The 17,730-nt window shown below is 37.3% G+C and overlaps 1 protein-coding gene across 4 annotated transcripts in view; it reads left to right on the top strand.

Annotated features, from left to right (window-relative positions):
• Positions 1 to 14,550, top strand: part of angpt1 (angiopoietin 1) — a 54,526-nt gene extending 39,976 nt beyond the window's left edge. For all 4 annotated transcript variants that reach the window (XM_053228436.1, XM_053228437.1, XM_053228438.1 and 1 more), the window contains 2 exons: positions 5,348 to 5,478; positions 12,526 to 14,550. In XM_053228436.1, the coding sequence (XP_053084411.1) occupies positions 5,348 to 5,478; positions 12,526 to 12,689 (295 nt within the window). In that variant the 3' untranslated portion in view covers positions 12,690 to 14,550. The remainder of the gene's footprint in view (positions 1 to 5,347; positions 5,479 to 12,525) is intronic.
• The last annotated feature ends 3,180 nt before the right edge of the window (positions 14,551 to 17,730 follow it).

Here is a 17,730-nt window from a genome sequence, read left to right as displayed (position 1 = left end):
ATGTCAGATTGTCAGATTACGCAAATAGCCTGTGTGTAGTTCACACCTGCAACATCGCCTAACATGGGTTTTTTAAAATAGTGTTTAAACCACCACATTTAGACAAAAGGACTTGTCTTTAAGCTAAAAAAATAATAAATCAGGGATAATAAATGTGGACTGAGAAAGCTGATAGCTTTCTTATTTTCTGTCAAATATAATGCAATCTAACATGAAAACAAGACAACATAAAAATGAAAATAAAAAGGTTAATATGATGATATATAGATTTAGAAGACAGCAAGCATTGATATAAATATATAATAGGAGTCTAGAATATTGCCAACATACAGTATAGCTGCATGTACATTCCTAGTTGTCACATTAAACACTGCAAATTTGTTTTGATTTAACAATATGGATTCATTATTCACCTTCATTATTTGACAGCTTAGAAAATAACACTTGATCCATCACATCCTAGTATTTTGTATTTTTTTTTTATATATCATGTGCCAACAGTTAATTGTGCACACAACTTAATGTAGCTATGAGATCATAAAAACCGTAATGTGTGAGTGGGATGTAGGCTATATCACACTTATAATACTCTATTTTGAGTTGTCAAATTAATAAACTGCCAATGTTTTGTTAATGCACACTCCTTTAAAAAAAGGAGTGCCCATGGTTTGAAGGATAAGCTGACCAAGCACTTACCTAAGATGCTTACAGCTCACTTTAAATTAGTTTTATTCATAACTTTATCTATGAAAAATTTGGTTCTCAAGATGTTTCTTTTTATTATGCTGTCTCCTCCTATGTGCTGTGAGAAAAAAAAAACTTTTCATGGACTTTAAAGGGATGATACTATTTAATTAATTAACCTTGTCATATTTATATATTTAATATTGGCCTTAAATGGTATTCTATATTTTTGCATATTTACATCCCAAAACATACATTTCAGTGTGATTGTGGTTACATCAAACTGTCAGACAATGGTGCTGGGCTTAATACTGACCCTTATATGAGCTGATATTGTGCAAGAAATTGCTCACAGAATCATGTGTAACTGAGACACACCCATGTTTATGGCAAACTCCGCCCTGTCCATGTTTACTTCTGAGTTTTGTATACCAATGCACATCAATTCGGTATTAACTCCTCACTACGCACAATAAATACAGCCCTTTTATGCACACAAGCAGGAGCAAGGAGATGTACTGTAATATCTCTCACCTGAAATAATTGTTAAGGTAACTCTTAAGGGCTCAGCTCAGGTATTGCAGTAATATTGAAGACTTCGGATAGGTGGAAAGAGATAAAAGGCACACTGAGGGTTGACTGTGGATTCTCTACAGGAGTTGGCCATCATGCTTGCAATGATTATATTGATGTGCTCTGACATGTAAACTTGCAAGAGCGAAAGAAAAGGAAGTCTACATCTTAAAAAGTAGCTTTACCTGAGCCCTGATCTATGGAGCACTATGTGGTACGTGATTTTGCTACTACTTTGGAGACCTTTTGCGAGAATTAATCACTGTGGCTCTTCTTTACTGGGACAGTGCAAAAGCTAACAGTACAGCTCCATTAATCTCAATGAGATGGAGTGTTGTGGTTGCTTTGCTTCTATGTATAATATGATACTCCTGTGTATTCTCCTACATTTGTTCTGATGGAAAAAACATTGTTCGTGGCGACAGGATGTAATGTAAACTCAATTTGGGACAGCTGAGGCAGCCAACCGTACATTCAAAGCAAACAATGAGTGAATATACTCATGAATTACTGTCATTTACATGTGAAAGACAATTGCGCAATGTATTGTTACATGGTGTGCCGTTTGGTCAAAAACATATTACAAGCAGCTGCCTTTATGGGAAGTGTTTTCCTATTTCTACTAAAACAAGATTCAAAACAGACAGAAAAAACAAGGACAAAATACCATGTTACGCTTGCTGTTAATCTGTGCAAATGTCACATATCCAGTGATCAAGCAATCCTAACAAACCACAATTCCTTTATTTTACAGATGGCACATTCCCTAGGGCTCTGTTGCGAAAGGTAGAGAACATTAGACCCTATTTTCAGTTTGCATTAGATCTAGCTTTTCAGACTGCGACTTGGCCCCAGGGAGCTCTATATTATTTCAGTGTGGCTGACCAGAGGTTTGCTTAAAGGCTTGTGAAGAATGGGGAGAGAGGAGAGGAAGACTATAAGCTGCACAGATGTTCTTGTCTATGGTGAGAGCTGTTAAAACAGCAGTGAGACATTATACCAAATCATAATGACTTGGACGTGAAGGAAGGAAGTTCCTTTTTTCTGGTCTACTTATCACAATTAAGCAGAAGCCACAGCGCCTTGATTGGAGATGAACTGGTGTGTGTTTATCTGTTTGGTTGTATGCGTGTGCACTGCCTAGTGTCCTGGATTGAGCTTCTTATCAGAGCTAAGCAGTCTCCACAGCCTAAACTGTTAAAAAATGAAATTGTGTGTATTTATCTGTCTGGTTTTGTACACAGTACACTGTCTTGTAAAATGGGGGACTATTGGCAGGTGCATTTTGCATAGTTGAACACTTAAGTGTTTTCTGACATGCAATCAACATGTGGATGTGGACAAGGATCTCAGAGGATTTTGGCAGAGGATGCTTAGGGAAATCTCCAAACAAACAGCCCATTTGTATTCTTCTGCATTGCACGCTATTATGTCATGTCCTGATCATTGTTTGAAGTGGACGGCTTTACAGTGATCAGGTAACCTGTGACCAGGAAATCTGCTGGATCGATTAAGTGTTAGGAATGAAAAAAAAAAAGAAAACAGAACTCCCACTTGGCGGTTGCAATGACAACCATATAACCACAAGTTTGGCTCCTCGACCCCTCACATTGCATCACCACCCTCTTAGTGGATCACAACAGGCCTTCGACACCACCAAAATGCAATCAAGTTTTCCCATTCCATGTCCAAGCCTCATCTGAAGTGAGATTTATAACACTCATTCGTTCTTGTCCATTCCTATTAAGAGGGGTGGATTTCAGGACACGATCGTGTGAGGCTGAGAATATTTCACTTGGTGTTCCTTATTCCTTGTTGGCTTGGTTCTGCAATGTTGTTTCTTGACCCTGAGCATTCATGTTTTGAGAAAAAGGCCCCTCATGAAAGGATAATAAGTGGGAAGGAAAGTCATACCCAAGACGCGGATTTTAATGAGGGAGGTCAAGGAGGTTGGAAGAACAAAAGCAACAAATTCTAACACGCTAACATGAGAAGGTCGCATCAAATATGTGGTTTTAAGTACTCCATTAGTATCGATGTGTTAATGAATGAAGTTGTATAAATGACAATACAAACAGCTGAGAAGTACTTTTGAATATGAGGACACGAATTTGTTACAGGAAGTGCAACATTTTTTCAGTGTTCAACCAAACATATAAATCATAAAGTGTTTTTTTTGTAATATAAGACATGACCGACCAGTACTGACCCCAGCACATTTGGTGATTAAGCATGCACATCCATTGCACATCCTGTCTGAAATATGGCTAGTGTATTAGTGCTCCATTCTGTGTGATATGCAGACACTGACTGCAGGTAGTCCAACATTTGCATTTACAGCATTTGGCAGATGCTCTTACCTGTAGCAACTTTCATGAGTGGGTTAATGTCTTTGTCGAAAAACATATCCTCATGCTAGTACCAATAGTCTAAGAGTCCCGGTTACATAGAAATTAATGCAAGATTTAGCAAAGAAAACAGTACAAGGTGTTTTGTGTTTGTTTGTTTGCTTGCTTGCTTTTACATACATTGAAGATTTGGTAAAATGGTGCCTATGCCAAGAACACGCCTTGTGGCTGATCTTATTGTAATTTACCACTAATTCATTCATTTGACATACAACAAGCTCAATAGCTGAAGCAAGAAGCAGGACAAACAGATTTAAATCCAAGTAGTTAGCATTCATTGTTAGTATTTTAGTGGTATTTAGTGGTATTTAGGCCTGTTTCATCTCTTTTGCTATTTTCTTTATTTGCTTCCCATGGCTCTTATGTAACTTGTGCAACATTTCTGTCTTTTCAGACCAAAAAGTGGCACTCTGTGGCTGTCATCTTTCACAAAATATTTCAATAATTTTAAAAACAGACTACATTTTTTACAGGGCTTTTGGAGGCACAGCAGCCCAAAGCAACTGCATATACTGCTTATTGAAAGAAACAGCCTTGCTTTTGTATTTTTATCAACATTTTATCAACCTCCTATCTACCCCATCTATCAGCTTCATAATGCTGTGTGGTCTTAATGAACATGTTTGGATGTTCTCTCACATGTACTCCTTTGCCTTCTTCTCCACATCCCTCAGCACCAGTGTTCAAGGCTCCTGATTTACATCTTCCACATGTGCTGCTCAGACTGCTCAGCCCCTGTACATACTGGCCCCACTTTATGTGTGTATCCACTGTCACACAGACAGACGCAAGCTGTTAAACAGTGGTCACCTCGACCACTGACACACTGTAACATGTGAACAGAGATTGGACAGTTTGCACATGTTGCGTGGAGTCACGCACGTCAGGCACCATAAGCTAGGATCAGCCTCATGTGTGGGATATAGTTCTAAGTGCGCTCATATTTGATAACACCTGGAATCGTCTTTGGGTAGAGCTGGCACAATTGTAGCATCTTTTGGTATGAGATTACACAACAATGGACTTCATTTATTTTCCATATAACAAAATGCATGTGTTGGCTTCTTTTATCAAGTGCAAGTTTAGCCATATTGTTAGGCAGTGTTGTATATTTTCACTGTACATTTTCACTGAGTTGTGTTAAAACCGAACCAGCAAAGTGGCACAAAGGAAACACCACCCAAAAACCTGCATGTAATCCAGAAAAATCAACGTTCAACCAAAATACATTCAATATTGTGTGTGATATATCCTTCAGTGTAATTTTAACTCATTTCTATACATTGTTGGATGTTCATTACATACATTACATCCAAAAGTCTGAGACCACATTGAAAATCTGGGATTATTTTTTACATTTGGAAATAAACACAAGGTTTTAAAATGTTGAAACATTTAAAACAAAGAAAGTACATGTTCAATATCTTGAATATTTAATATTCAAGATGTTGCACTATTTCTAGGTTCCTATTTAAATGTAAGCAAATTTGTAATATTGTCCATGTTAACTGCTTTGTACAAAAGGTCAGATTTCTCCTCCTTCCCTCCTGCTGCTTTATTTCCTTGATGCATATACATTTAGTATGAAGAATTATAATGGGATCATGTGTCCAGTGTCTCAGATCCTGCATTTCACTGCATCATCATTGCCACTATCTGAGTTTCTTCTCTCCTGCTTTCAGATTGTCTTTAAAGAGCCACAGTGGGACAGCAGGGAGGCAGAGCAGTCTGGTGATCCATGGAGCAGACTTCAGCACCAAAGACATGGACAATGACAACTGCATGTGCAAGTGCGCCTTGATGTTGACCGGAGGTAAGAGACAGGAATCTTCTGCTCTTGTGATTATATCTCAGAGTTAAAGTCAAAGACCAATGAGGAAAAGAACAAAAAAAGAAAAAAAAGAACAAAGTGAGTCCTGTAAGGAAAAAAAAAAAAAAAAAAAAACATTTGTATGGCATTTGCAGCATCATTATTAACATTGTATCTTAGTTTACACTCATGCATTAATCGCCTCAAAGTGCTCATTATGGTTCTCTACCTCACTATATTCTGGACCAAGACATAGATATCCCATCTCTTGTATTGTTCTAGACTATGCATGGAAAATCACTTAAATGGTACATGGCCAAAGTCAATGTTACTAGTTGGCTTTAGACTTAGTCTTAGTCAGACCTCTTGCTATTGCTATATTGTCTACTCATTGTGGCCAGGAGTTGGCTACTTTAAGCTTTCCAAAAAGCTTATTGTCACTGTGTTCAAAGGTTTTTTCAATGTTGGACTGACAAAAACTTGTGCACAGAAGTGTGGACACGTGGCATGATGCTGATAGTTGTGGCCAGCTCAGTGAACAATACGCACTTGCAACATTCATTTTATTAGGAACACCTGCACATTTATGCAATTATCCAATCAGTTATAAATGTAGCAGTGTAATTTATAAAACCATGCAGATACAGGTCAAGAACTTCAGTTAATGTTCACATCTGACATCATAAAGATGATAAATGTGATCTAAGTGACTTTGACCTGGTTGTTGGCATGGTCGTTGGTGCCAGACGGGCTGGTTCGAGCATTTCAGAAACTGCTATTCTGTGTAGTTTTCATAGGATGGTGCAAAAAGTGAAAAACATCCTGTGGTGAGCAGAATGGCATTTCAGAATGCACTCGGAGTTGGATGGGCTACAACAGCAGAAGGCCACTTTATGTTCCACTCTTGTCAGCCAGGAACAAGTTCACCTTACCTGGACAGTTGAAGATTGGAAAATCGCCTGGTCTCTTTTTTTTTTTTTCAATGTGAACATTAACTGAGGCTCTTGACCTGCATCTGCAGCTGTTTCTGCATTACATTGCTACCACATAATAAATGATTGGATAATTACGTAAATGTGGAGGCATGCAGGTCTTCCTAATAAAGTGAACAGTGAGTGTACATCAAACAATACCAGTGATGGCTGATCTTAGATGAGGTGGCTAAAATCTAACGTTTATCAACAGTTGAAAAAAAAAACTTTTAGGTTTGAGCAATGAATTATATCATGAGCACATTCGTACCAGCCACCCCTAAACAATTCTCTACTAAACTAGGACTAAGTTAACACTACTTACTTACTGTTAAATCTACTGAGTGTTCTAAATATTGTAATTCAAAAGGCATGTTGCAGTATGTTTAACCTCAACTCTGCATGTAGACCTCCGCACAGTGGATATTCCCAGTCACACAGCGCTGTCCCCTCGGCTAAACAGCCACAGGACCACCACTTGCTGGCAAAGCAGGTGTGTAATGCTTTGAGTGTGGAGTAATGAGGTCTTTGTGGACCTCCACATGCTGTGAAGAGTCAGTCAACATGAGCCAAGACCCAAGGATTTCTATGAATACATGAACTCTTTACTCTCTTCCTGTGAAGAGACCTTCTTATCCCAAAGGAAGCACTTGGTTTTCAGATAGCTGGGATACATCATTAAGCAGAACGTGACAGCACAGGACTTGAGAGAGGTCCTGTCTTCCCAGACCCTTTTATGAGCCAGTCAAGTGCAAAATTTTCAAAATACAAGCGCAGCCAAGTGCAAAATTTGTTCATGAGCTAGCCAAGTACAAGTGCATTTAAATGGCTTTGTCGCTGTACATTTAATATCAGGATCAGGCATTTGAGTTTGTGACAGTTGAGTTTATGTTTCATGAGAACTAGCCCGAGAGTTTCAAGAAGAGACCAGTGTCTACCACTAAACTGGAGGTTATTATATACTTAAATCTTCTTTCAACTTATCTTAATAGCTGATTACTATTATATGTAGCTTATGTGGTGAATTTACTGTCCACTGCTAAATGAAGATGTTTATGTTTTCATTTGAGAAAACTTTTTGTTCCATTTTCTTTGGTCCAGTTTGAGTTGTGCAGGATTTTACTGGAAGTTGGTGATGACCGGTAAAATCAGAATTAGTAATGTGCTTATGTCAGCTACCCCCTCTGACTGATTTTCTAGTCACTCTGCCTCTTTGTGTCTGAGTGACCACGATCAAAACAGCATCTAGTCAGCATTTTAAGCATTTTGTATACACAATTTTATAGTAGTTAAATGGTAGTGTACATATAGTCAGTGCTACCATGAAAGGATAAAATGAGATATTAACAATTTTCAGCAGTCATCCTATAATGTTTTTTGCAATTTTGTTGCAACACTTTTACTAATAATGATCGGGCGTTGTGTCATTCAAACTTTTCACTTTATTGTGCTAATGTATTAAATCTGCTGCCTCGTAAGGGCTCAGTGTGTCACAGGATAAATAACCATCAAGACGTCATCCACTTAGTCAGTAATGTATCAGTTCCTGTGTATGGTGTAGAAATGTACAAGGTTTTGTCCTGGTAGATAATTTGAAACCAATGGTAAAGTGGTAATGCTGACACTTATGTACTATTGCAGTGCCTCTTGCAATACAGTTTTATACTAATCAACATAGCTGGAAGTATCACAGAAGCAATCATAAACATACAAACCTTAATATTTATTAATTTATTCCAGGCAGAAAATAGACAGTTGCAATTTTTAATTCATTAACAAATGATACACCAACGAGAGAAGTTAGTTCTTGTTATCATTTATTTTGTAGCAGCTATAAATAGTCCTTCCTTCACCAGTTAATAAAACAAAAAAATGTAGCTTGTCTTGTTGCAGAGATAGAGGAAAGTACAAAGTACAAAGACTGTTCTGTGTTGGAAAACTAACTGATGGTGACACCGGAGACTCCTTCCATAAATGCTGAATAAACATCTCCTTACAGAAAGCTTTACTATATCAGCAGTTATACAGTGTTCTTAGTTAAAATAACAACACGTTTCTTCAGTATTGTGGACTTGAGTCATGTGACTTGGACTCGACTTAGAGTCGAGTCACAGATTTGCAGACTTTCGATTGGACTTGACATAATTAAAGAAGACTTGCAACTCAACTTTGACTTTGACATCAATGACTTGTGACTCCACTTGGACTCAAAGTCCTTTGACTTGGAAAGACTTGATTCATTCTCAAAACCAAAGATTAAAAAATTATACATTTAAAAGCGTGCAGTGAATCAAGTATTCTTTTTCCCAACAAACAGCATTTTCAGCAAATCAGCATCAATCTTCATTTCCAAGGTCACCGTTCAGCCAGTCAGACATCCAATCAACTCGCACTAGACAACAACAAAGTTGAAAGACCACTCATTCCCAGATGATAGAGACACTATGCACTAGCCATGCTGAAAAAGATAGTACCCTTTGCCTACAAAGATAGTTGTTTGCAACAACAAAAGAGTTGCACAATGTAGAACGTGCTGTTCAAGAACACAAGATGCAAAAGCAACAACTTCAATTTGGCTTTGCCCTGGGATTGTTTGGTACAATTTCAAATGCTGAACAAAATTTGAAGTTGATGCTTTTGCATCTCGTATTCTTGAAAATTTATACAAATCATGCAGGCTTTTTAAAATTGGTGTTCATCACTTTCTAGACAATAACTCTGACTATAAAAACTGAATGTTTCAGTTCGATTTCACATTATATAGACGGGTACTCTTAGTGAAAACACACTTCATCTCATGTGAAATCGAACTGAAATATTCAGTTTTTATAGTCAGAGTTATGCGCCTCTCAAATACCCATATATTTCCATTGATTTATAAAGTTTGTCTAGAAAGTGATGAACACCAATTTTAAAAAGCCTGCGTGATTTGTATAAATTTACTATACTAATTATTACTCTGGCCTTAACTTTGGTAACGAGCACATTATGCCTTGTTTAAGACTCAAAACCTAAAGTTAAAGACTTTTAACTTGACTTGGATTTATCAGTCTTGACTTGAGACTTGAATGGCAAGACTTGAGACTTACTTGACTTGTGAAACAATAACTTGGTCCCACCTCAGTGTTTTTTTTACCTGGTTAGTATCAGGCTTAGAATATGTAAAATGTCCAACATACAATTTCCTGTCAACTCTCTGTTACTATACAGGGTGTCGCAAAAGTCTCCATACTCAGGGGACTATGTAAGCCAGCACCACTTCAGTTGTGCTTTCGTCAGTGGATGTGGACGAGGACGTCCACTTCTCGGTTGGTCTGCAACACTTCCGGTCTTTTTGAATTTGTTAATACGTTTGGCAACAGTGTCGTGTCTGATGTGCTTGCCATGTTTCCTGTTAAAGTCCATCGCAACCTTGCGACAGCTTTCCGATCCTGCCATGAGAATGATTTCAATACATTTTTCTTTTGTCAAAGGCATTTTTAAAGGCTATCTGAAACATATTGATATTGAAAATTATTATTGATCCTTAGTACTGGAATAAATGACAGGGACACGTTGGTATATTTGATTTGCTTGTGTACTTCACTGTACACTGTACTTACATAAGGTTGTATTCAATTGCCTCATTTATTTATGTGCACCTGATTTAGTATGGAAATCAAGCTCTGGCCTTAGCCATAACCACAACCATGATGCAATCTAATACCTGAAATGTATGACCATGGTAACAAGGAATATTAGCATCCAGTTAGTGACCTCAGCCAGATTGGTCCACGGCAATAAAAGGGCAGCATACTTGGCTCTTGGAAGTCAGGCGAAATGTCACAGAGGAAAGTGGCATTTGAGCTGGTGAAGAGGCGCCAAGTTCTCTCACAGAAGTGATACATGCCACAAGGGACATTCTGTGGTTACATTCTGCAAGTGTGTGTGTGTGTGTGTGTTTGTTTGTATATCTGTGTGTCCTGAGTGTGACCGGTGCAACATAGTTGAGTTTAATGGACTGTAATGTGACTCAGATGAAAGGCTTTCAAGACAGAACTGTACCCCTCATGGCTACAAGCAAACAACTTAGTGAGCGGAAACTATTAAGAAAAACAAGGACAGCAATACTGCACAGATTTTTTTTATTTCATCTCATCCTATTCAGGAATTCAGAAAAGATTTCTATCAGCTGTTTTATCCAGGCAGTCTTTTTTCCCTCTCCTGATACGTGTGGGTGATATTCTCAGTGCATTGTCAGTACACTTTGAAGTGTTGGCTTTGCCTATCACATACTTCTGTAATTATCATAAGTGCAAGCTGTCAATGTCAATGGCTGTAGAATGTAGAAATATTCAGCACAGAAAAGTATTGTAAAATTGCATTCCCATGTTGCATGCAAATAAAACATGCAGTCCTGTACTCCTGGCTCACCTCTTTTTTATTTGTTATTTTTTTTTTGCTTGTTGAAAAACAACTGTCACATCCACACAGCATTTCAAGTATGTGAACACCCATTCTGATCCTACATATTTAGTTTTTATCATCTTTTCACACTATCTTTTATCTTTTTCGGTGTCACCTCTTTCTTATTCCCTACTTCCGTATTTAAACTCCTTGTTGTCTTCTGCTGCTTGTACAGTCCTGTATTGTTCTTCTGTACTTACATGCTGTGTTTCACCATTTTTGGTTCCTTGTTTTTAATCTAGCTTCCCAGTTTACAGGATCTAGTGTTTTTTTTTTTTTTTTTGGTTTTGACTTTAGCGTGTCACATAGGAGCAAAAAGTCTAAAAAGAGATCTCCTTATTATCTCTTTATTTTCTCCTAGACAAGAGATCACATGGAAAAACCGACACTTCCTAAAGTCTCCTGTCTCTCAGCTTTTCTCCTGAGACAAAAGACCTCATTAATCTCACATATGTCTCCTCTTGCGTCTCAGTAAAGATCTCAACACACTGATGTGTTAATAATGTATCACATTCATTCAAACATACTACCACACTAACTAAGTTTACTTCAAGCATACTAATGTACACTATGTTTGGATTGATGTACAGGTTATTTTTTTGATATTTTATCATGTCGAAGTATATTTGAAGAGAAGTACACTAGTGTATTTTTTGTATTATATGTTAAAGTACTTGGAGAAAAGGACAGTTGTATACTTTTCATATGCTAGCTTTTGCAACTAAGAGAAGAATACTAGGTGCCAAGTATAGTATATTCTAACTATTGTTGTAGCTGTAGATGTATTAATTATAGGGAAAAAATTGAGTATGCTAAATATACTAAAGTCTCAGGTCTACTTATTTAATGTTCACTTTAAATTATTTATGTTTTTATGTGAGCAAATTTTAATCCAGTAATGTACTACTAATATGTTAAGAAAACATTTGTAATCAATCATTTAAACTTATTAAAATATTTGTAGAAGAGATTATAAATTCCAATTTACCCAAATATTAACTTTAGTTTAGTTTGACTGCACTGTATGGCCAACACGTGAAAAATAACTCAATAAACTAACTACTGAATAACAGACACACATTGATGAACAATTTCTCAGGTGAAGCAGTGGTAATGCAGTTGCCTTGTGACCTCGAAATTGAAAAAAAAAAATCTCAAATCTCTTTTTTTTCTCATTTTATTTTTCCTAGGGAATTTTCAAAGAAACATTTGTGACAAAGTTTATAGCAAAGTTTATATAATGAAACACAAAAGAGAATCTCCTGAGATACCAGAAAGAATAAAGCAAAGTAATTTTCATCAGGCATTTTCTTCCTTGCTTCATGATCTTGGTCATAGAGTATGGTGATGATTCTAGAAAAAGCCTAAATAAAACTATGAAAGGAACCACAGTGCTGTCCAGTGTGTTCCTCTTTGTTAAAACTGCAAACGTGTAAATAATGAACTAACATAGAGATTACGTTACATTCAGAATTTACTGAATACTGTTAAAGTTACACTGTTATGATTTAGTAATGTGGGATTTTTTGTGGTAATGAAAAAAAACCTTGATCTATACTGATATACAGTATATTGACCTATATTTACTGCATTTAATTTACTGATTCAGTCTTTTGTACCTTTTAATCTTCAGGCTGGTGGTTTGATGCCTGCGGCCCATCGAACCTGAACGGGATGTACTACACCCAGGGACAACATATTGGCAAACTCAATGGCATCAAGTGGCACTATTTCAAAGGGCCAAGTTACTCTCTCCGTGCAACTGCCATGATGATCCGACCTCTGGACTTTTCGTAGACCTTTTTACAAACCCACTGTGTAGGTGGGAACATTGTTAAAAAGGGTTACATTTGAGGCGATGTTTCATTATTACAGGACACCTTATAAGTGGTTTGGTACGCTACATGTACTGTATGACACATGGATTGTGTGACACTCATTTGCAATAATCCACCTTTTATGGAAAAAAAGGGCTTCAGAGAAGAGAAGCGGCTTCTATTATTATCACAGGAGATGATTAACTCTCTGGGGATTTAAGAGAGCATTCTTGGCTGGCTTTTATTTTTATATATCAGAGATATGAACATGAGTGCCATTGCTGGGTTACTGTCAGCTGCTGAGGCAGGCAAATCACCTTTGATAGGAGCAGGCTGGATGATACTGCACACGTATAAGCCTGTCGCTCATTTGGTACCCCACTGAACTTGCAGCATCTGGAAAGATTTCCGAAAACCAAAAATGAGCCACTGACTTGGACTTTTTGTGCAAACAGCGTTGTTGCACAGTTACCACTGACCCATATTATATTGTATTAGTACACAACTTGTACCTACACACATTTTTGTACATGATTCTTGTCAAAACAGAGAAGAAAACCTAGCATACAGCTTATAAAAGTCAAATAATGTCTAATGTGAAAGAAACGCTTGATATGGAATCTAGAAAATAGGGTTTGGCTGATGGTACTTTTGTCAGATTGTTTTTGTTTATTTCAGAGTCCAGTTTTTATTATTACTGGCTATTCTATTAATATGGGCTATTATTACTTTGATGACCTTTAACTGCATTATCACTAGCAGTCACAATTAGAATACAGGCCAGGGTTCACGTGTACAATACGAACTCTTATCCCAGTTAGAATTCAGTTAGCTGAATGTATGTAAGAATGTATGTAAAAAATTTCTCTGCTGTAAAATACACCTTGTTTAATTACTCATTAAACCCATTGTGAATCAAAATCAAATGTGTTAGAGAAGGAAAACCAAAATTCTTGAAGTGCAGGCACTGTCCAGGGCCAGGAGATGAAAAATATGACTTTGAGCTTGAGCATCACGGTATGAAATTACTGCCTGCCCTTTCTTCACTAAGAATAGCAAAGATTAATTATACTATCCATTATTTTTACATACAGGAAACATTTTTATGTGTTTTATGCATTGATTCATTGTTTTACATAACTGAGCTTAAATATGGATACAGTGCAAATGTATCATTTTAATATGCAAAAAAAATATTAATGTTTTTTGTATGACTTTACTGTCTATTTGGAGTACATGGCAGATGGATTGTATTTTTAGGTTGTGATTCATGATGCAGTCATAATATCTTAAAACTAATCTAAAGCACCCACAGTGTCATTTGACTAGTAGTGAAGAATACAGCCTGTTTTTGTTTTTCTTTTTGTTCATCTATGAAGCTGAAAATGCTGTTTTAATATGTCCCAGCTGAAGGATAGTAAAAGTGAAATGGCTCATTTTAGTGCACTGTACTTCATAACTAGCAGCATGGAATAACTGCACACAGTTATCTGTCATGTGTTCCTAAAAAAAACCAGATAATTTTAGAGATAAGCCATACAGCATCTGGAGCATATTAAATAATAGCATGCCATTTATTAACATACTTAAAATATTGTAATTTAATGTGTGTTCCTTGCTGTCCTGAGGAAAGAGGGTTTTTATATTGTCTCAGAGCCATAGGAGCTGCTCTGAACAGAATTAATTGATAATAATAATTCTAGTGCAGGCTGCCTTCAAAACTTTACTGTTACCTCATAAAACTGTACATTTGCCATTTTATTTAAACGCTTAATTCTTTGTAACATTCAACATTTTGTGATGTCTAAATAAAAGAATGCATGTGATGCACTAAAATCTTACATTCCAGCATTCTGAGCTTAGAAGTCACAATCTTAGGTTATGTATGCTTTTCCCTTTTTTTTCACCTACAGACTTCTGCTATTCCTAAGATCCACAAACCGTGTACCACACTCCTGTCACGTTTGCATTTCAGACACCATATTTACACCCAGACAAAGAAGAAGAGCTGTGAGAACACGAGCATATGGTGTTGAGAAGAGAGCCTGAGCACGCCAAGCTGCTATTGTCTGTTCATGCACCGCCACTGCCGTGACAGATTGCTGAGGTGTCAAGCAATGCTGTCAGGATGGTCAAGTTACTCCACAGCCAACATTCTTCCACCCTAATAGGAGGGTTAAGCAAACGCCTTCTGCTTGCAAACTCCTGCCGATCCCTCAGCACCTGCACTGACCCAGTATCCCCTCTGGAACGCAGCCACCATCTAATGGGCCCAGTCACACAATGAAGGAGCGGCAGGCCATATATTTTCCTGAAGCCCACACAAAAAAGGAGTCAAGCAGTAGTCCAGTCCAGTTGCCTTGACTTATTGCTGATAAACATAAAAAATCTGGACAAATAAAAACCATTACAGACTAACCAAAGAACAACATCATAAACTCTCAAACACAAGAATGATATACTAAGGCAGCTTCAGAACAAAAGCTGAGTGCTTCGTAATGTTAAAGTGTAGGTTCACAAATTCAATCAATTCCACACTGATGTGGCCCAGAGCCTGAATAAAACCATCACATAGAGCAGGGGTGTCAAACTCAAATTCTGCCCATCAGCATCACTATTTGAAGGGCCATAAGGCTATTGATTTTTAATGTATTATCTTATGTTCTGTTGATTAACATCAGTAAAGTAGGCTCTGAAAATACAATAGGGCGATTCCAGGAAAAAGAATGGCTAAATGAAGTGATTCAACTGTATGCACTATGAGGTGATAACATTTATTATATGATTAAAAGTTTTTAATATATATTAGGTGTTGCACACTCTAGTCAATTCATTCATCCACTAGTTGTCACTGTGGAAATATTGATGGAAAAAACAGCATACATTAAGTATGTAAATTTACTTACATTACTACTTACACTACAGGCAGTGTAAATATAATTTCAGACTAGATTAAACACATTATGTAACACTACGCTGGGTAAAGTTTTTTTTATTTTTTACATTCTTTCGCTTTAACGGAACTTGAAGTTTTTAGACATGGGTATGACTTGCATCAAATCCAGCAAGTTTAGCCAGTGTATCAGCTGTGTGAGATGCAAGCCTGTGTGTGTTGTACAGTGGCACATGCAGAATGCAGCTGTCACTATGCTGCAGGTCTGGTGTGAATTCTGTTGTGAAAATGTTGTGTTGTAAGGTACTACAGGTCGTTTCAACATTATTTTTCGCAAGCTTGCAGTGGGCCATGTTTGGCCAGTGGGCCTTGAGTTTAACACCTGTGATACAGAGTAAGTAAACAGTAAGTCAGATACCTTCATGGATTACTGACTATTCTAAGGATGGATCATTGTTCATTTGCAGAAGATGGGAGAATCAGGTACCCAAAAGCCCCAGAGAAGAAGAAGAAGCACTGGCCTGAAGAAAGGCATCAAGCTGTGGGCCAGATCAGATAAGCACAAAGTCCATACCTGTGGTATGAACCAGGAGAGCTATCTCATATTCTTGAGAGACAGTACATCAAAATATTAGCAATGAAACTGGAAATTGAACCATATGCATACAAAGAAGATAACGTTGCAGTGCAATTCTTTTCCAGATGTTTAAATTAGGCGAGATTCTCTCAAAATAGACTAGATGACCTTATATGGATTTACAAATCATTTTCAATCTAACTCTAGTAGATAAATGTGGGGGAATCAGAAGTCCACTCCAGGCCATTTTTGGGCACCAGATAGACAATTTGCCGTGCCAAAAGATCACATAGAGTCCGAATCTGAACATGACTCTCTACCACTACAGCACAACAGGCTAGTTTTTATTACTACTACACCTACACATTTTTAATGATAACACTTTCAGTAAAGACATATATATCAATTTACCATGTTTTTATTAGTAGTACTTATCGTTGCATTAATCTGGGATGGTTAACTCCCTATCCCATCGTAGCTACAGTAGGGAACAAGGGAGCACTAAATAGCAAGAGGGATTTTTAACTAATTGTGAAATTATCAGGGGAGAATAGTTTGTGCAGTATACTAGGGTTAAAAGGACCTAGCAACTAGCAGTAACTGTGCTTAGGATTCATCTTAACTCTTATTCAGATTAGGTTTACTGCAGAACTACACTGAACACCACTGTAGTATAAAAATATACTAAACTATATTATACAAAACTATAAGATAATGCATATGATTTTATAAGCTTTACAAAGCAACAACATATTACTCCAAAATGTTCTGACCATGAGAAATTTTAAATGGCCACATCTTAAGGATGTAGAAATACTTCAGTTGTAATATATTCTAAGAAAAACAGCATTAGTATGGTGTTTGATATGAGTAACCGCCTGTGCCAGGAGCTTGTGAGCCAACCGACTCCGAACTTGGCGGTGTTTGGTGTCTTATGGAAATGCTTTTTCCAGTTAAGTAATACAGCTTTAACGTTTTCCATGCAGTTTAGGTAGATGTAGTGATATCTCATTTAATGGAGAAAATAAATGTAGTTTTGTGGGAACAAATTTCATTTTCTCCATTTCAAGGCAGCTGCTTACCAGGGCAGAACACTGCGTGAAAACAGATTACAGCCAGAGCAAAAAGGTTATATTTAAATTGTATGGCCAACATCCAAACTTACAGCAAACAATTCTGATAACTCTATACCTAGCAAGATTTGCCTTACAGGATGATAGCCTAAGATTCCATTAGAACTAAGGTACTTTTGCACTCTATGATTCTCCATGTCAAGCTAGCATGAAATGATATCTGTGAGATCTGTCTGGCTCTTGCTGGAGCTGCACCAGGTGTAAAATAAATTGCCTCTTTTTCTGAAGTAAACAAAACTGTACTAAAATTCACAACCCTGCTGCAACACAGAAGTCATCAGGCCTCATCTTTTTCCTCAGCCTAAGTGCCAGAAGGCCAACACTACTTGATCCCTGGTGCTTGATTTGGGAAGTGCAATCAGTTGTTGCTGATATACCATGTGTCCCTTATGAGGAAACAGATATTCAGTTTGGCTAC

The sequence above is a fragment of the Pangasianodon hypophthalmus genome, chromosome 23 (genome assembly GCF_027358585.1).
Source record: "Pangasianodon hypophthalmus isolate fPanHyp1 chromosome 23, fPanHyp1.pri, whole genome shotgun sequence".
Classification (NCBI taxonomy): Eukaryota; Metazoa; Chordata; class Actinopteri; order Siluriformes; family Pangasiidae; genus Pangasianodon; species Pangasianodon hypophthalmus.
Note: the sequence above shows the minus strand (reverse complement) of the source record. Positions and strands in the feature narration are given on the sequence as shown.